The sequence below is a fragment of the Chelmon rostratus genome, chromosome 10 (assembly GCF_017976325.1).
Source record: "Chelmon rostratus isolate fCheRos1 chromosome 10, fCheRos1.pri, whole genome shotgun sequence".
NCBI classification, from domain to species: Eukaryota; Metazoa; Chordata; class Actinopteri; order Chaetodontiformes; family Chaetodontidae; genus Chelmon; species Chelmon rostratus.
Genome location: NC_055667.1, coordinates 12,265,916 through 12,286,122, shown reverse-complemented (window position 1 = coordinate 12,286,122; position 20,207 = coordinate 12,265,916). Strand labels below are relative to the sequence as shown.

Here is a 20,207-nt window from a genome sequence, read left to right as displayed (position 1 = left end):
ATGGGAAATTTATCGCAGTTTTTCGCGTCTTATGACGCGAAAAACTGCAAGTCACTGGCGAGTCACTGGCTCCTACAGCTATGAAATAGCTGCAGGAGCCAGTGACTCGGGGCGTAGCCCCGTGTCCCTAATAAGAAGAAGAAGAAGAAGAAGAAGAAGAAACGCGCGGGATAGTAATAAGTGACTCGGGACGTTGCCCCGTGTCCCTAATTATATTGTAAAAGCAAAGTTATAAGCAGAGAGCCTGAGGCACACTGGTTCTTCTGTCTGTAGAAACACATATTCAGAGGAAGCTGCTACTGGCTAATTGTTTTGGTATAATTCTGAATGAGACCTTGGAAGTACTGCTGTGTGTTTTTGTGGGGTTGAAAAATCATGATGCAACATTTTGGGAGGAAATACCACAACAGAAAGGAGTAGAGGCTGGAGAGGACTGCCAGAGCGTTAAGAGTTTGGATGTACTTGCCACGATAAAGCATGTATACAGTGGCAAAGATGATCCAGGTGAGGATCAGCAGGAGCAGGCAGAAGGTTATTGCTTTGGCCTCATTGTAATTTTTTGGGAGGTCTTTCCCCATGTAGGAGAAAATGAAGCAAAGGGAGCACAAAGATAAAAGTAAAATCACAGGACCAGAATATGCCATAAGATTAAAGTCACAACCAAGTATGATCTTGTCTGGGTACCAGACTGTTTCGTTGTAGGGCTTGGGTGGAGACAAAGAATAGCCAATAACAAGTAAGAGTGCCTGAGTAAGAAATGCCACAGTGATGACCAGCCATTGTGAGTGATATTTCATCCACCAACTGTGGAGCTTGGGGAACTTGGCAGCTATTTTGAAAATGCAAACGATTTGAAAAGAGCGCACAACAAAACATGCAAGACAAACTGTGTAGAACAAAAGAAATGGCAAGAACCTTAAGATACAAAATGAAACTGTTGGCTTGCCAAAGTGAAAGAACACACTAGTACAACACAGACCGAGGCAGCCTAAAATTAGGAAGCACATTGGTCCCCCAGCAGATCTGACAACAGGGGTGTTGTAGTTGATGGCAAAGAGAACAGATGTGGCAAATGTGAGACCCACCAAGGCCCAGGCCCCGACCATGATGAGTATAGCCCCACGGTCTGTGAATGGGATGTACTCCACCGCCCGGAGAGTGCATGATGTACTTGCTTCTGCAGACCATTCTGTTTCCTTACAGCGGATGCACTTGTAGGGATCCTCTGTTTTACACAAAAACAGATTGTCAGTAAAGTTAAGATGACCTTTTGAAAAAAAGGTCATACCAGCCGAGGAAGCAGTGTTACAGATTTTCTCTTTGTAGTGGATGTTCTCCTAAGATGATGTTGGGATCACATGTTTTTCACAGGAAAGGGACAGATTGTCAATAAATTGACATCTGCAAAGTTCTCAGTGGGGTAAACTTACTTTTGTTGATTTTTCACAAGTAAAGAATGTATTGCACGATGAAAGGAAATAGTTTGCGTGAATCAGAAGACAACAGCAAAGTCTTTATAGTCATCTTTTACTAATAGCTCGATTAGTTTTCATTGCACTGGTCAGAGTGGAAATTGGAGCCTTAATGGTGGTGTCAAATTGGCATCAAGTGACTGTTAAACCCTTTAGCCATAAAAAAAAAAAAATTAAAATACACTAAAATCAGGCCGGAGTAGCAGCTTTTAGTCATTTTCTTCCTCTTATGTCTAATAACTTACCTGTGCTGTTGACATAAGATCCATTTGGACAGATCTCACAATTGAAACAGCATTTGTGGATTCCATGTTGCTTTTTTGCATACCCCACAGGACATTCTGGGGAACACAGTGAAGTAGGCACCTGTATAAGATAATTTAGCAACAAACAAAATGTAAGTGAAGCAAAGAAAATAATGTGAAGGATGGGGGGAAACAAGCGACGCCACTACAGTATATACAGCCTATAAGTTAAACAGGATTTGTAAAATGTGAACATCCTATTAGACACTGTCTAATAATATGTTTAGACATAAACCTGAAATCACACCATGAAAAACCACTATCTGTTTATTTGCTTGATAATGCGTGATAATGTGTTTAGCGACTGCTTTAGTAGAAAACCAGTGTGTCTCTGTATACACATGTAAACATCTCTCTGGAAGGGGGAAGGAACAAAACAAAGTATTATTATTCAATATATAGTCTTTGAGGTCTTATATACTGCATTACACACAACAACAACTTACTTGTCCCTTTGTGTACCACTGAATTTTGGTGTTATTGATGAAAAAATTGACCCATGGGTGAAATTTATAAAAGCCAACCTCCTCTGCATCACCTCTGTGGTTCCAGAAAACAATAGAAATGGATCCAAACTTGTTGTCACCGTTCTCATCAAACTGAATACTCCGGTTTAAAAGTGTAAAGTTTGACTTCTTCAGCTCTGCGAGAACCTAATGTGGGTACACAAAGTTCAGATGAACATTACTTCTTTTGATTTCACATTGATTAAATAGATATTCCGGTTTGCCTGCTTTTAGGCTTCCACCACATTTCTTTTTGATATAGCATTATAAACTTCTACTACTAATACTACTTCCTAAATTTCTGGCCTTAGATTTTAATGCCAAGGCAATGTCTGACAGGAAATATCAGCTTTAATTGTACCTTGAGGATGTAAAGTCTTAAAATTACATGTTATGTATCATATCTATATGATGACAAAACACATATTAGAGCAGTATTAGCAGTTAAGATAGACTTACCTACAGGTTAAATCTGTCATAAACATAAAAGTGAAAAATTTAGATGGTTTAATTAACGGAATTATCTCATTACATGTATACTTACCATATACGGGTACACTGTGATATTTCCATTGCATTTATCAACTCCACATTGCAAGGTGTTGTGTAAGGCATGAGCAATGGCATATACGGCAGAATAAACAGGAAAAGAGAAAGATGGGTCCAGAGCAAGGATATCTTCTGCACTCAGGCTACTGCAGTTACAAACCTGATTACAGATCATATGTTGTTCTGCATTTTCACAGTGATTCTGGCTTTTGACAGAATAGATAAAATCATTGAAACCAGGTATTGCCACTACACTCTGAGACACCCCAAGCACCGTTCCAATATTTTTGATTCCTTTCTCTTTGGGGAGCCTTTTGTTTAAGGACCAGGTGTCCCCTGCTATCCACACCTTGTTTGTGATATTCAGCCGGATTGCTGACTCAACGACAGCTTCAGCAGTCCGTTTTGGAGAAAAGACAATAATGACACGTATCCTCTGTGCCTCAATCTGTTTGAACATTTGGAAAAAGTTTGTATTGGTGTTGAGGCCTTTGGCATATGCCAGACAAATCTCTGTATCCTTAATTCTCTTTCGGAACAAGTCCAGGCCGTCTTTGCCATAATCATTATCACTTGTAAGGAAAGAAACCCAGCGCCAGTTGAAGTGCAGTAAGATCTTAACAATCACTTCTATGATGTTTTTATTGGAATTTGCTGTTCGTAGGAAAGAAGGAAATTTCGCCTTCTCTGTGAAGGCAGAGGCAGCAGCTCCATAACTGACCTGATAAAAGAGTAATCGAGAAATTTTCATCATTTTCAGAGATAATTAATTCTCAAATGTCTAATTTAAAAATGTCAATACATTTTCATTGACAGATTTTCAAACTTGGAAAAAATGTTAAAACACAATAGTTGGCAAACTTACCACAGGAATGAGATCTGTCATAAACAGTGGGGCTGTGGTCAGTCCGTCAGTGCTTGAAAAAGGGCCAACCACTCCAATCATTTTGGACAGATTTTTATATGGTGTTCCCCAAGGCTGGATTAAGCCATTGACTGACATGAGTTTCAGAATTCCTGGGAAATTCTGTGTATCTGAGCAGTGGTCAAATATTTCATAGCCGAGAGAAACATTTGGCAGTAAGTTGGTAGAGTTATTGATTTCCTCTATGGAGAATCTCATTAACTGAAACCTCCGATAACTTGACAGAATGAAGAGCTGACTGTGAGCATAGGAAAGACAGCAAGAGAGTAGGATAACATTTCAGCTAACATCAATCTTCAGACCTCAGGCCACAGATATGAATATTACAAAAGGAGATTTCATGGAGCAAAGACTGGCGTAAGATTTATTGTTATACAGCAACTTTGATAATGTAGCAATTAACTGAATAGAGTTAGGGTTCAATGTGCTACTAAGCAAAAGAAATTGATCTAAAATTTGAGGTAAAACTCTTCAGTGTTCAAAAGAGTTTGCCATTATTTTCAACTATCGACAAGAGGGTATTTACTTACATTTACAAAATTTTTGTTTTGGTAGAAATGTGCCTCTAGCTATGTCCATTAACTTGAAGTTTGAGGCAGAACTCTTTAATGTATAATAACAAAAACTGTTATAATAGATTCTTTGGTTTCAACTTGAGAAGGTATCCACACAGATTTATTCTAAGACTCACGTGGAGCACTCGATGGCTTCTGGTTTGTCATGTTGAATGGGGTCACTGGCATGATGAATATCAAAAAGTCCACCAATCAGATAATCTCCGTCCAACTGAAACTCTGTGGCTGTGACAGTGCATTGAGTAAATGCATGCAGAAGAGATCCCAGGAGACACAGGGAGGCAAGAAAAGGTTTCATCATTGTAGTTGCCATTTACCAATCTGATGTGCACTCCAATTGGTTTAGCCTCAACCTTTAATAAGCAAAGCAACACTTGTAACGGAAAACCCCCACTGTTAATTTCCATGGACTTTGGAATGCATGACTTCAGACGAACATAAAAACATGCCTGTAAATGGTTGGCAGACAATACACAAATCAGTATGCAAAAAGCATCTAGGCTGCACACACTTTGTGATGACTACACACAATTCTTAACTACAAATGAATGATACACACACACACACACACACACACAAACACACTACCAGTCAAAGGTTTGGACACATCTTCACAGATTCATACTGAAGACATCGAAACTATGAAGGAACACATATGGAATTATGTAGTAAACAAAAAAGGCTTGAACAAACGAGATATGTTTTAAATTTTAGATTCTTTGAGGTAGCCACCTTTCGCTTTGATGATAGCTTTGCACACTCTTGGCACTCTATTAATCAGCTTCATGAGGCAGGAGTGCCTTATGCCAACACAGACTGCTTTTGAGGGCACATTGTTATACATCTTTGTGTATGACAGCCACCTACTGTCGACTGGTAGAATACTATGAACCAGCGGCAGGAACAATTGGAAACACACTTGTAAATTCATAGTTTGTTAGTACCACTAGTTTGTAAATACTCGACTGGATATCTTTAACTTTAATGTTTGTATTACACTGCAATTGCAGATTATTTGTTAAGGGGCTACGTTAGTGAGCACAGGCACAGACATAGAGTCAGGTCAGAGATTTAAGGTAATTCCTGGCAGAGCAAAAGGTGTGGGATATGAGCCAGGGCTGAACCAAGCAGAGCAGGACATTTGATCTGGCAGGATGAATGTGGCAGAGCTGAGTCTTCGTATTAGTCTTGATTACAGCATAGAATGCAGCTGGATAGGCTCTGCTCCAGCTCCAGCATACCTGTCTCCACTCAGACAATCACTCAGCCTTTAATGCTCATAACAATAACATTAGCATGTGATTTCTTCATGATCCCTTTTGTTTCAGGACAGATGTGGCTAGAAGTCGTACAGCTTTTTAATAGTACAGTATGGAGATCTAGTTGTAGTTTATATACTTCATTTTAAGCTGAGTCTTGTTCAAGTTGTATTTCAACATCAATTTAAATTTGGTACATCAATATGACTACTTAATACAACTAGTCCTAAATACACAACAAATGAGACGTGAATGTTGACATGTCACCGGCAAACCACATCTTTAGTAGTCATATCTTTAGTTTATCATAAAGAAGTATATATCTATCTAACCTTTTAGTTGAAATTGCCACTCATTTTTTGTGCTTAGGGGTTGTATCAGCAACTGAAAAGATGTTGTTAGTGCATCCTTACTCTAAGTAGGAAGGTGGCCATTGGATTGTTGAGCTGTTTTGGTTAGGTAGAGAAAGATAAGGGATATAGAATAGTATATAACATAAATCTACAAAAATACAGCCAGCAATTCCAGGACACAGCCCTTTGGCATTTCACAGAGGGAAACAGCACAGTGGGCCAACATTAAAGCCGAACGCTGCAATGAGTTTGTTCCAGGCTTCATAGAGGTGAGCAAAGTCAGTTCAGGTAGTTTAATTCGGTTTAAAGAAAGTAGTAAGATTAATCACACACTTGTTTCATCATCATAAAGCCTGAACCAGAACTTCAATAACTGCACACTCAAAAACTGGTCATTCCTCACAAGCACAGTGCAAAGATAAGATTTAGCTTTGGGCAATCATTTATTACCTGGGTCAAGATTCTGTTTATCTCACCTTCAGCCACTGATATCACCAATGGATAAGCCTCACAAACCTTCATATTGAAAAGAGGCACTAAGCAAGGATGCCCACTCTCTCCCTCCCTATTCACCATTTTCATTGAACTGTTATAGCCTGGATAAAAGGAACCCAAACACCAAGTGCACGTCAAAAGATCAGTCTCTTTGCAGATGATATAGTGCTGTTCCTACAACACCCTCAAGATACCAAGAATCAGACTGGCATGTCTGCAAAAACAAAAATACAATGAGGACTTGAAGCACTAAATTTTTACCATTACTCTCTGGCATATCAAGTCCATATTCAAGTGGATCAATTTCAAGAATATCTTCAACTTAAATAATCAATTCAAGCAAAATGTAACATTATAGCTACCAACCCAGAGCTTTCTCCCACAGCTAAGTGTTAATAAATATCCCTTCCTCAAAATACTCCTCTTCAGAAAATACTGAATAATAACACAGTCTGACAAAACATTGTCTGTACCATTAATAAAATGGGAATGAGTATCCATCCCTTCTGATGCAGACTTCTTGAACCAAATTTGCAAAATAATCTACCTCATGACAAAAAATGGCATCTACACACATATAATACAAAATATAGATAGATGAAGAAGATACTCCACAGTATTCATTTCACAGGGCAAAAATCTGTTCAGATTGCACACAAAACAGCCCGGACAGTTATATTCACACCACACCAAAAAACAAGTAAACCTACATCCCCAACACTGACACCTCCTATGTATTTATTAGCTTTTGTCACATTTATCTTTGCATACTTGTAATGAACTAACAGAAAATCTTTATCTTTATCTATTTATCATATTTGTAAGGAATGTCACATCTCCTATCTTTTGCATAGTTTTTTTTTTGCAATCACCCCTTCAGATACTCACATTTTTGAGTATTATTTCATAGTTGTTGGATTATATTTTATTTTATTTTTATTTTTATCCATAATGCTAATACTCCTCTGTCACCCTAATATTATTAAGTTACATAAGAACTGTCAGGACCATGCTTCGCCCTGTCCCTGGTAGCTGAAGCTCTATTATCTGACTGTTCTCTCTGGAACAGGCATGGGGAAGGAAGGCTGGGTCAACTTTTTCCTCATTTCCTCATATTTCCTTAAGTAAATAAATTGACCGCCGATCCCTAATAAACTGGCCCCTCCATAGGGTCCATCAGGATTGCTGGATTCAAACATTCGTGAGAGTTCAGTTTTAGTGTGGGCATTTATCACTTTCATCCACGGGGTGATTGCAAATGATCTTCTTTCAAATGACCTATGTGGCCAAAGCTGCAGCCATGCAGAGCTCATTTGAAAAAAGGATGTAGCATTTTAGCATAAACCAAAGCTCCTGGTTGAATTAATTAATTTGTGTGTATTTGCTTGTGACCCCTTGTGATCTTACAACCTCATCTGTACTTCATCTTTAATTCATCCCTATCATAATCTCTACAGACAAATCTTTAATTCAATACAAAAATATTTCATTAGACTTTTGAAACTTTTACTTTAACAAGCATGAGTATTTGTTTTACAGCTTCAAGCAGTTTTTGCCATCACAAAAAAAAGACATTTATGCATAATTCTGTGTCCTCTTGAATACCAAAGCAGGAAGAAAGGAAAGTGGTTTTGTATTGTTTTACATGCAGCTGGCATTTACCTAGTGTATGAAAAGATAATCTTTTGTTGTTCTTTTCATATTTTTTATATGTGTACTTCAAAAACGTGACCTATTTCAATTCAGATAGATAAATGACAAAGTAGCCTCACAACTATGAGAAAGAATAGGGGATGCTGTCGACTTGTGCTTCTTCCGTGTTACAATTGTTTAAATGTTTTAACTAGGCATTCAGCAGGCTTCATGATTTGCAAGTTTTTTGACGGCATTAACCTGCCAATGCTCTGACCTGAACTATAATTTAAATGTTGCCTCTGCATTACCATGAAGAGTCAGATCAAGGTAAAATGTATACTTTGACTCATGTATTTTGTGCTGAAAGTGATCCTAAGGAGAGTTAACACAGATAAGAGGGTATGAACATTTCTGTTTTTATTTTCAATTTTAGTTTAAGGTCAAACCATTTCTTTTAAGTATCAGCCACATTTCTGTCAGTTTGCCCCACCTCGTTCACTGCAGCAGCAACACACTCCCAAGATGTTTGTTCGGCTCGCTATTTAGTCCACTGACTAATATGTGTTGCCTGGCTTGAGTCTCCTCTAGGGCTGTCGACGAATATCCTAAACCTGAATTTATAATTGAATTGGAAAAAAATCCAGATATTCAATTGTGAAAAGAATATTTGATTGCAGAAAAAAAAGCAGCACCGCCACACAGGATGCAATGAATGCACTGGATGAGTGACAGGAGTCACAGTACATTTTTTTGTTATTTTATTTTGTTCTCTTTTAACTGTTTTAGTAAGATATATTTAAGTTGCTCCAGTCATAACATAAGGTGAATATAATTCCCCAGTTAGACGTGAAAATATTCTGGCTCTACACGTCTTTTTCACTGCTTCTCTGATGTTCGCCCTCTCTCTTGCTCCTCTTCAGTGAATTAAGTTCCAGAGTTAGTGGTGATTGCTGGAACAGTAAAAAGACTGTGACTTTGGTGAGAGCGATATAACGTCTATTTCTACTTACTCTTTAACAAAAGTGTATCTCTGATGAGATCATTTCCATAATTTGTCAGACTCTTAGGATAACAACCTAAGCCTGCAGTGCGCTGGCTAAATACCGGAAAAGCATTTATTGGACACAAAAACAAGTGGACTGATGTAGTGTGATCTGCTTTTCCCTTTATCTTAACCTGCACCTAACTTTATACCAAACCCGAACCAGTTGGTAAGTGGCACTATAGGAGACACAATTCTAACAGGACGGAAATATTATTTGACAGCTGAACAGACTTCAACACAACACTGAAATGCAGGTTTCAAGCTGAAAGGAGTGAGTAATTCAAATGCAGTAAGGCACTGAATAAAAAATCATATTTTCAGAAAAGGAGACTTCATATGTCAGAAACACATCGACAAACGCACTGAGAAAAGATAGCACCATATAGTGGGGCTACGTAGCCTTTAGTTAGCATTACTCAAGGGTACTTTATTAAATATTACATTGATACATGAACAAAGTTGAGCACACACACTCCACAAAATCTAAATCTCTAACACATCTGCACAAACACCCTGACATCCTGCACGCCAATTTTAATCTCAATACAAACGCTTGAGTTACACAAGTATATTCAAAGCTTGCAGTGTGCTGAATTGACAGTGTCGCAGTGTAACCCGCTCTCACTCCCAACGCATCACATACAGACGCTTAGTTAGGACCCCCTGGTGGTATTTTTAAGTCACTGAGTCCAACAGACTTAGATAAACAGCCCGTTTTCACTCACAACATGTCAAATGATGTAGTATAAAGAGTGAGAAAAGGTCACTTTTAGAGGAAGATGGCATGGTTGGAATGAGAAAACACAAGACTTTCAAGATCTTTCATGATCACCACCAAACAGCTATTCATTATATTACATTAATCTTAATTTGTTGCTAATAAGATCATGCTGTAATACTTCAACAGGTAAATATTTCGCATATGCCTTTTGTTGAAAAGTTAATCACTGCATATTGTTATCAAGATGCTTATTAATATGTTAGTAAGAAAAACTGCTGATCAACAATATCCGTAACATGTTAAGTTAGTGACAAAAATGTAACAATTATGTACTTTTTCTGCCATTATTATCCTTTCATTGAAAGTATTCAGAGTGACTTAAGCATGGCAGCTACTGGCTAATTGTCTTCGTATAATTCTGAATGAGACCTTGGAAGTACTGCTGTGTGTTCTTGTATGATTGGAAAATGATGATGTAACCTTTTGGGAGGAAATAAAACAACAGAAAAGAGTAGAGGCTGGAGAGGACTGCCAGAGCATTAAGAGTTTGGATGTTCTTGCCACGATAAAGCATGTATACTGTGGCAAAGATGATCCAGGTGAGGATCAGCAGGAGCAGGCAGAAGGTTATTGATTTGGCCTCATTGTAATTTTTTGGGAGGTCTTTCCCCATGTAGGAGAAAATGAAGCAAAGGGAGCACAAAGATAAAAGTAAAATCACAGAACCAGATGATGCTTTAAGATTAATATCACAACCAAGTATGATCTTGTCTGGGTACCAAACTGTTTCATTGTGGGGCTTGGGTGGAGACAAAGAATAGCCAATCAGAAGCAAGACTGCCTGAATACCAAATGCCACAGTGATGACCAGCCATTGTGCGTGATATTTCATCCACCAACTGTTCAGTTTGTGGAACTTGGCAGCTATTTTGAAAATGCAAACAATTTGAAAAGAGCGCACAACAAAACATGCCAGACAAACTGTGTAGAACAAAAGAAATGGCAAGAACCTTAAGATACAAAATGAAACTGTTGGCTTGCCAAAGTAAAAGAACACACTAAGACTAGACAAACTGAGGCAGCCTAAAATGAGGAAGCACATTGGTCCCCCAGCAGATCTGACAACAGGGGTGTTGTAGTTGATGGCAAAGAGAACAGACGTGGCAAATGTGAGACCCACCAAGGCCCAGGCCCCGACCATGATGAGTATAGCCCCACTGTCTGTGAATGGGATGTACTCCACCGCCCGGAGATTGCATGATGTACTTCCCTCTGTAGACCATTCTGTTCCGTTACAGCGGATGCACTTGTAGGGATCCTCTGTTTAACATGAGAGACGGACAATTTGTCAATAAAGTGAAGGTTAACAAAATCATCTGTGGGTGAAGAGATAACAGTTAAGAAAGCAGTATTAGATGGTAATCTGTGATAATGTACAGTTTGTTCTCCCAAAATTAGCTTTTTCTTCATGTCAAAGTTGCTTTTTGGTGTACAGCGATATTACCTAGAGGCAATTATAAAAAGACAATTAACTTATGGCTCATTTACAGTGTTCAGAGTGAAAATGGAAGCCTATATAGCTGTGTCCAATCAATGGCATCTAAATCATTTTAGTTAAGGCCTGATTGACAGCACTGCTTTTCATGGTTTACTTTCTCTTGTGGTTGATAACTTACGTGTGATGTTGACATAAGTTCCATTTGGACAGATTTCACAATTGAAGCAGCATTTGTGGATTCCATCATACTTTTTTGCATATCCTTCAGGACATTCTGGGGAACACAGTGAAGTAGGCACCTGTACAAGACAATTATTTAGCAGAAAAGTGAATGTAAGAACAAAATAGTACTGTAAGGCGTGGGGGGAAATGATGAAGAAGTTGCAGCAATTCGGCCAAAACAGCTTCTTAAGATTCTAAACAGGATTTGTAAAGTCGACACTGAGCATTATGTCTCGACATTTGTGCAAATGGACATGGCCATGAACAGCCACCATAAGTTGATGTTCCTGATGCTGTGTTTTTTTCTGTGGCACAGCTATTACTAAACAAACATATCTCTGCAGAAGCGAGAAAACCAAACCAACATGTTATTAATTCCTGCATTTCTTATTCTGTATAAACTCTTTGTAGGAAAAAACAACTTACTTCTCCATTTGTGTACCATTGAATTTTGCTGCTGTTGATGAAGAAACGGTGTGACAGGTAAAAATCATAAAAGCCGACCGGCTCTGCTTCACCACTGTGGTTCCAGAAAATTATAGAGTAGGATCCGTACTTGGGGTCACCATTCTCATCAAACTCAATTCTCCGGTTTAAAAGTGTGAAGTTTGACTTCTTCAGCTCTGGTAGAACCTGATGTGGGCACGCAAAGAACAGATTATTTGTTGACAATGAACATATGAGGTGTTGATTAAGTTGGTTTAAAAAATATTCCTTCAATATTTCACCCTCACAGAGAGCTAATGACACTGAATTGTCTCACAAGGCTTGAAAAAGACTGACAAAGATCAGTGTGAGACTGAAACATTATCCTATTTAAAGTGTCCTGCCGGAAGCCGTTAGCAGAGTGGGCAGACCTATTATCTGATTTCTACTGTTTGACAGGTAAAAATCACTTTTAATTGTAGATTTAAAGGCTTCATTTATCTACGATAACAAAGCAGGCCAGTATTTTGTGTTATGATTGGTTTCAAATGGGCTTGTCTGTAAGATAAACTTGTCAGAAAAATAAATGGTCAACAATCAGATGGTGAAAATAAATTCAATGAATTCACAAATTATTTGTATACTGGTACTCACCATGTGTGGGTACACTGTAATATTGCGATTACATCGGCCAGCTCCACATTGCAACACATTGTGTAAGGCATGAGCGATGGAATATACAGCAGAATAAACGGGAAAAGAGAAAGATGGGTCTGCATCAATGACACTCTCTGCAGTCAGGTTGCTGCAGTTACAAACTTGGTTACAAAACATCTGTTGTTCTGCATTTTCACAATGATTCTGGCTTTTGGAAGCAGAGATAAAATCATTAAAACCAGGTATTGTCACTCTTTGCTCAGCAACCCCAAGTACAGTTCCAATATTTTTGATTCTTTTCTCCTTGGGGAGCTTTTTGTTTAAGGACCATGCATCTCCTGCTATCCACACCTTGTTTGTGATATTCAGTTTTATTGCTGACTTAATGAGAGCTTCAGCAGTCCACTCAGCAGTAAAAACAATAATGATGCGTATCTTCTGTGCCTCTATCTGTTTGAAAATTGAGGTGTAATCTGTGTCATGATTGAGGCCTTTCGTGTATGCCAGGCAGATCTGAGTGTCCTTAATATTCTTCATGAACAATGTCAGTCCATCATTGCCATAGTCATCATCAACATAAAGGAAAGCAACCCAGCGCCACTTGAAGTGCTGAACAATGCTAACAATAGCTTCTATGACGTCTTTATTGGGATGCACTGTTCGTAGGAAAGAGGGAAAAATCTGTTTTCCTGAAAAAACAGAACTAGCAGCTCCATAGCTGACCTGTTGAAAGAGTAATTGAGAATTTGTGATTATTTTCAGTGACAATACATTCTCAAAAGAAAAGCTTGAAATAAAACTGTTTTCATCACTTTATCTATACGGTCAAAATCTGTTTAAAAACACTACTTGGCAAGCTTACCATAGGAATGAGATCTGTCATGAACAGTGGGGCTGCAGTCCGTGTCTCAGTGCTGGTGTAAGTACCGACCACTGCTATCACTTTGGACAGCTTCTTCTGTCGTTCATCCCAAGGTTGGATGAAGCCATCGATTGAGATGAGTTTCAAAATTCCTGGGAAATTCCTTATATCTGAGCAGTGGTCAAATATTTCATAGCCGAGAGATACATTCGGTAGAAGGTTGGTGGAGTTATTGATTTCCTCTATGGAGAATCTCATCAACTGAAACCTCCGGTAACTTGACAGAGTGAAGAGTTGACTGTGGACAAAGGGAAGACAGTGTGAGAGTGTAAGAATTAGTTTCATTATTACTATTAGGTTCAAGTATTACCATTTGTGAAGGCTGTACAGACATGGATATCTAAAAGAGGATTTTACGGTTGATGGACTGAGGTCAGTAATACAGACTTGATGTCCTTCAACTTTGATAACATAGCAATTAATTAAATTGGTTTTGGAGGAAATGTGCTGCCAGCTATGTCCATTAACCTGAAGTTTGAGGCAGAACTCTTGAATGTAAATTAACATCTGTTAAATTAGCAATTCTTCACTAGTTTCAACTCAAAGTATCCACTCAAATTTATTATAAGACTCACGTGGAGCAGTCGATGGCTTCTGGTTTGTCATGTTGAATGGGGTCACTGGCATGATGAATATCAAAAAGTCCACCAATCAGATAATCTCCTTTCAGCTGAAACTCTGAGGCTGGGACGGTACATTGAGCCAAGACATGTAGAAAAGATCCCACAAGGCACAGAGAGGCAAGAAGATGTTTCATTGTTGTAGTTACTGTTTTCCAATCTGATGTGAACTCGAACTGGAATAGCCTCTGTCTTTAAAAAGTTGTGAGTGACCGGTGATGGCTAAGCCTCATTTTCATGAATTTGGGAGTGTATGTTGTATCATCAATAGATAGCTCTAAATGGCTGGAGGAGAATACACAAATCAGTATGCAAAAATCATCTAAACTGCTGCCGCACAGTCCATGTAATGTGCACACTGTGATGAAGAAACGGTGTGATGGGTAAAAATCATAAAAGCCAACCGGCTCTGTTTCACCACTGTGGTTCCAGGAATTTATAGAGTAGGATCCGTACTTGGGGTCACCATTCTCATCAAACTCAAATCAAAACTCACACATTATGTGTATACTGTACTCACTGTGTGTGGGTGCACTGTAATATTGCCATTACATCAGCCAGCTCCACATTGCAACACATTGTGTAAGGCATGAGCGATGGAATATACAGCAGAATAAACAGGAAAAAAGAGTGTTTAACAATCATCATGAGCGAGCAAGTTTACTGCTTCTATCATAAATAAATCTGGTAATCCAAGCAGTTACCAAAAAACTGGTAATCCAACACTAGTGTCCAAGTGTTTTGGCCAAATAACCGACTCAGGTTTTAACTTTGTGAGTGTATAAAAATGAGAAATATATTCATTCCATTCAGTCTATTCATGCTACTTGCAAAACAAAAAATATACAGTATATAAATGGATGAATAAATAATACAAAAATAAAAACTTTTTTATGGCACAGTGCAGAGGATAAATTGGGGAGTGTCACAGCCTGAGGAGAGAAGCTGCTCTGTCGTCGCAGGTGCAGCAGCAGACATTTCTGTATCACTATCAAGCTAAATGCTTCCTAAAATAATTAAGAAACGTGGTTTATAGGGGTGGTCAATGACAAGGTATCCTATCTGTTAAATTCTACAAAGGGGCAACAAACAACTGATCGGAAGTTACACTACAGGCTATAGGAGACTAAATGGGCTGGGGTTAGTGACACTTGCTTTGAATTATGCATTCAGTGATGTGGTGGGTGGCTGAAGATTCAAATGATGTCACTGATAATCAACCATATTGATCTTGCTCTGCTGGCTACGCTGGCAGTGAGAATCAGGAAATGCACAGAGATGCAGCTGCCAATTCAAGGTCAACATTAATCAAAAATTATTTGTGCTGAATGAAATCATTTCAAGATATCAATTATGATTTTTTGCCTGTCATGAATGCATATTCGAGTGAAATGTGATTTATTTCTCCAATGTCTAATTTAGTCCAGGCTGCTCATATTCTCATCCTACATTGTGAACCATGGATCAGAACTTGTTTTACATTACTGTAATGTACAACAAACCAAAAATAAATCTTTAACCCTCATTTGTCAGGTTTAGTTTGTAAGAGGACCCAAGTGCAGAACACAGACTAGGAGGTAGGTGAAAGTTAACAGGTTTATTTAAAAGTTAACTGCTGATGGAGATGGGATGACAGACAATTTGGAATGGAATGGCAGATGGCAATGTGATGTAGCCAGTGGAGCAAGCCAGGCAGAGTGAGTTGGCAGGAGGCAAGCTAGCTGGCTGCCTGGCTGGGATCCACAGTGGCACAACGGCAACACATGTACACACACAGCAGCTCGGAGTGTATCAAGACTCACATTTGACTTTTATTTTGTAACGGATACCACTTGAAATGTAGCAATACTAAATCACTTAAGAGTGTCAGGAAGGAAGGGTCTCAAGGGAACAAGGATTGAACCCAAATGCAGACACGAGGGAGGGCTGGAGTAATTCTAATGAGTTTATTAAGTAAGGTGATGGTAAACTCAGGTGGGCAGGTAATAATCCAAACAAAAATCCAAAGTCCCAAAAGGTCAACAAAAGGAAATCCACAATGGAATCTAACTACTTGAGTCCAAGAAAGGAGAAAACGAAACAAAAGACCAAAAATCACTGGGAAACATGTGGGTAGTCAGGCATAACATAGGGATCGAAGACATCACAAGGAAACACTGAACAAACACAAAGAACATGGCGTGGCTCATGGACAGAGACAACACTAGAAAACACTTACTAGGATCGTGGCTAGGCTAAAGACTAAGACAACAATAAAGAACACTTACATGGAGCATGGCTTGGAAAACGAACATAGACAACACGAGTAAATGCTGGACAAACACTTACAAGGTACTTGGCATAGCAAGGTAACACAGAAGACACTAGAATAAACACTCACAAGGCGTATGACATAGTGAGGAAACACAGACAACACTAGAAGAACACTTACAAGTTACATGACATGGCAGGAACCACAGACAACAACCTGACAAAGACTGAGGAGAAGACACAGGCTTAAGTACACAAGAGAGGACAACTAATGACATACAGGTGAAACCAATCAGACAATTACCAAGGTGGGAAAACACAGGAAGTAAGTAAAGCAACAAACAACGTGAACCTTCAAAATAAAACAGGACGTGAAAAAACAGACTATGACAGCACAAAAGGAGAATCAACAAAAAACAGATGTGCCAAGCACGGATCATGACAAAAAGTACAATTACTGATTTTAAGAAATATTCAAAGAAGCACAAATACACAACAAAAGCACTTACAGTAACAAGAATAAATTCAATTTGTTACTTCCACCCCTGCGTATATACCTAGAAACTCTAATTTCACTTTGGTACCAATGTGGGAAGAGTAATGTGAGGAAGGGATTTATGAGTTCATAACATGAAATAAATCCATTTTGGAAAATGCAGGAAATTTGATTAATAACTCTTGTTAATATAAACAGTAGTTGCTGGCTAAACTTTATATCTTGATGTATTCTAGCGTGTTTTATTTGCTCAAGTTGAGTTTACACAGCAGCTGATGAATTAACTAGTTGATGATCCACTTTTGCGGTTATCTCACAATTTTAAAAACAACTGGCCATTTAAAAAAAATACAAATGTTTTTGTTATTGTAGAAATTAACCCCATGGAAAGGGGAACCAAAGATTATCTTTTCATGCGTTAGGCAAATACTACCTATATGTTGTGTGATGATGCAAAACCACTTTCCTCTCTTCCTGTTTTAGTACACAAGAGTTTGCATAAACACCAGACAGTCAGACAATGTTTAAAATAAACTGTCAATGGCAGAACACAGAGAAATGTCAAAAACTGCTCAAACATGTCACAGTGAAACTTTGTCAACCCAGTCATTGCTGTGAAATGATTGTGTTGTACTTCCCAAAGATCACTTGCTAATCAGTAGTGTGGCTGGTAGTGAGACATCTTGTTCCCCTGTATGTTAAGAGGAAGTTTAACTCTCTTTGCTTTGGCTGTTTCCACCCATCTCAGTCTTAAATTGCCCACTATCAACGCAACATTCTACCAGCTGAGGCTGGTATTGTTTCCACCTTTGTGTGTGTGTGTGTGTGTGTGTTGTCATGGCAAAATGTGGTCCGGAGACACCTATTGTAGCAGGAACTACCACAGAAACAGTTTTGAGTACTTTGTCAGGTGTTTATACGTCTGACTGTGGACAGATTTTGCTAATGCAGTCACGAAACTTCACAGGTGTGTAATTAAGATGAAAATGAAGGCAGAGCTGCGTGTGGTCTGAACCATGAGTAAATAATGCAGTAATGGCTACTGAGTAGGCTACTCATGAAATAAATAACAATAAAACAACTGGCCATTATGCTTTCAGGTTAAAAAAAATACAAATGTTTTTGACATTGCAGAAATGAACCCCATGGAAAGGGGAACCAAAGATTATCTTTTCATGCATTAGGCAAATACCAGCTATATGTTTGTGATGATGCAAAACCACTTTCCTCTCTTCCTGTTTTAGTACAGAAGAGTTTGCATAATCTCCTGACAGTCAGACAAGGGTTAAAATAAGATGTCAATGGCAGAACACAGAGAACTGTTCTCAACTTCTGAGTCTGTGTGTGTGTGTGTTGTCATGGCAAAATGTGGTCCTGAAGACATCTATTGTAGCAGGAACTACCACAGAAGCTTGCCAGGTGTTAATATGTCCCACTGTGGATCGATTTTATCACTGCGCTCGTGTCACAACAGTGCAACATGCGGTCACGAAACTTCACAGGTGTGTAGCTGAGAAGATGGGTGTGGTCTGACCCATGAGTACTAGGACTAGTGCTTATGAAAATAATAGTAATAACTACCGAGTAGGCTACTCATGAGTCAGAACGTCAACATGTTGATGTCCAGTTAAATTTTAATTTCAATTCCATCCTCATCAGTCATCAGTGGAAAGCTTATAAATGTGGCCATGATGCTGATCTTGCAAATAGTTAGTGTCTCATTACCATCATTGTATATCCTAATTGAAATATTTCCTACCTCTTTACTTTGATGTTGGGATGCAGCTTAAACAAGATTCTGCTAAAAATGAAACATACAAACCAGCTAGATCTCCAAACGGTAATGCTATAAAAGTTTACCACTTCTAGCCTCATCTGTGCTAAAACAGTCAGGAAGCAATCTAAAGCTAGTATTCAGATCAGATGTTAAAATAAATCAGCCACCTGCAGTGCTCCCTCAAGATGTAGTTTTCAAGAATCCCTGTATTAATGGAAGAAATTATGAGCCATCCATTCCATTAAAACATCATCATTTGTATACAATACGATCTAACTGAGGCTATTAAATGATAATGTATTTAATGCCTGCTCTTTTCTAGTGCTAATATTCTGAATCTTGTGTGCTGGAAGGGGTTCAAAGGGGAGATGACACATTGCAAAAGACATTAACATTTCTACATGGTCCACCATAAGCATAACTAATGCCAGTTGCTGCCAGTAGCAGCTCTACATGGTACCATACAGTATGGCTAAGTACCTGTATTTATTACTACAGGTCTGTACAACATCTGCACAAAAACCCTGACATCCTGCCCCTGAATTTTAATCTCAATACATTGCATAAGTATATTGAACGTGTGCCTGTAGTCTAGTCTGGAGACAGTGTCACAGTGAAGTGGTACCTTCATGTGTTGACATTAGTGTTACAGCAAACTCAAAAAGCTGTTCAACAGAGAGGATGTCACACACATTCCATTTTATGTGTTTATTGAAGCACTCTTACTGTTATATAACTGCTGCACATGTGAATATTTAAATTAATTCAAGGCTTAACAGAATTAACTTTGTGGATTATAACTATGTCCTGAGGCTGTCAACTAACATACCGACGTCACCTAATATGTTTTGAAAATGTATGTTTAAAGCATAGTGTGCGTTGAATTTAACTGTAGTATAAATCTTACTTCATATGACGGCAACATTTTCTTTGATTTGGTTATTCAGGTGCAAAGATACATCTTATCACAACAGTCCCTTCTCCCGTGTAAGTACATGTGTGACCGAGTAGTTTTCATGAACTGACAAGTAGAAGTTCAGGTTCTGAAATGACTAAGAGTAAAGACTTGTTTTCCTCGCTGGAGTGTAGATGATGAAATTGTGGAGGGTCATAAAACTAAAGCTTTATCACCAGTTACCATATTGAATTATTCTATAAAATTGTCTTAACAATTTGTATAGATGCTTTTACAGCTAGTATCCACCTCCTCTTTAGTGAGAACCCCAAAACAGTCTGAACAACTGAGCAATATCATCAATAAGATTGATCAGAAAAAAAAGATTTAGAATTGTAAAGAAATTCATAGCTCCCAAAGGATGTATCCTTAAGACTTTGACCTTCTCATTTGTGGTTTTGAGTGAAAAGTCTCAACAACCTTGGGGGGCTTGAAATAAAATGTGGTGCAGACAGCCACGTCCACCTTCCAGCTGAAACTCTGAGGCTGGGACAGTGCACCGAGCCATGGCATGTAGAGAAGATCCCAGCAGACAAAGGGAAGC

General features: G+C 38.6%; 2 protein-coding genes across 2 annotated transcripts; both read right to left on the bottom strand.

The window, feature by feature from the left end:
* Positions 1-296: 296 nt before the first annotated feature.
* On the bottom strand, positions 297-4,645 carry LOC121613077 (taste receptor type 1 member 1-like). Its single transcript, XM_041946345.1, has 6 exons — positions 4,449-4,645; positions 3,698-3,995; positions 2,828-3,553; positions 2,224-2,430; positions 1,718-1,838; positions 297-1,225 (listed from the first exon to the last, which is right to left on the bottom strand). The coding sequence occupies exons 1-6, from the start codon at positions 4,643-4,645 to the stop codon at positions 297-299; spliced, it is 2,478 nt and encodes an 825-aa protein (XP_041802279.1).
* Positions 4,646-9,540: 4,895 nt separating this feature from the next.
* LOC121612799 (taste receptor type 1 member 1-like) lies at positions 9,541-14,334 on the bottom strand. Its single transcript, XM_041945906.1, has 6 exons — positions 14,141-14,334; positions 13,506-13,803; positions 12,641-13,366; positions 11,987-12,193; positions 11,517-11,637; positions 9,541-11,160 (listed from the first exon to the last, which is right to left on the bottom strand). The coding sequence occupies exons 1-6, from the start codon at positions 14,320-14,322 to the stop codon at positions 10,232-10,234; spliced, it is 2,463 nt and encodes an 820-aa protein (XP_041801840.1). The 5' UTR covers positions 14,323-14,334; the 3' UTR covers positions 9,541-10,231.
* Positions 14,335-20,207: the final 5,873 nt, after the last annotated feature.

What these genes read in the sequence shown, in the direction of transcription:
- LOC121613077 (XM_041946345.1), bottom strand. Translation starts at nt 4,645, where the DNA reads ATGGCAACTACAATGATGAAACCTTTTCTTGCCTCCCTGTGTCTCCTG. An exon ending in TCACAGTGTACCCGTATATG is followed by an intron (nt 2,431 to 2,827) that starts GTAAGTATACAT and finishes TACCCACATTAG; the next exon opens with GTTCTCGCAGAGCTGAAGAA. An exon ending in AGTGGTACACAAAGGGACAA is followed by an intron (nt 1,839 to 2,223) that starts GTAAGTTGTTGT and finishes TATCTTATACAG; the next exon opens with GTGCCTACTTCACTGTGTTC.
- LOC121612799 (XM_041945906.1), bottom strand. Translation starts at nt 14,322, where the DNA reads ATGAAACATCTTCTTGCCTCTCTGTGCCTTGTGGGATCTTTTCTACAT. An exon ending in GAAGCCATCGACTGCTCCAC is followed by an intron (nt 13,804 to 14,140) that starts GTGAGTCTTATA and finishes CTTTGTCCACAG; the next exon opens with TCAACTCTTCACTCTGTCAA. An exon ending in TGACAGATCTCATTCCTATG is followed by an intron (nt 13,367 to 13,505) that starts GTAAGCTTGCCA and finishes CTCTTTCAACAG; the next exon opens with GTCAGCTATGGAGCTGCTAG.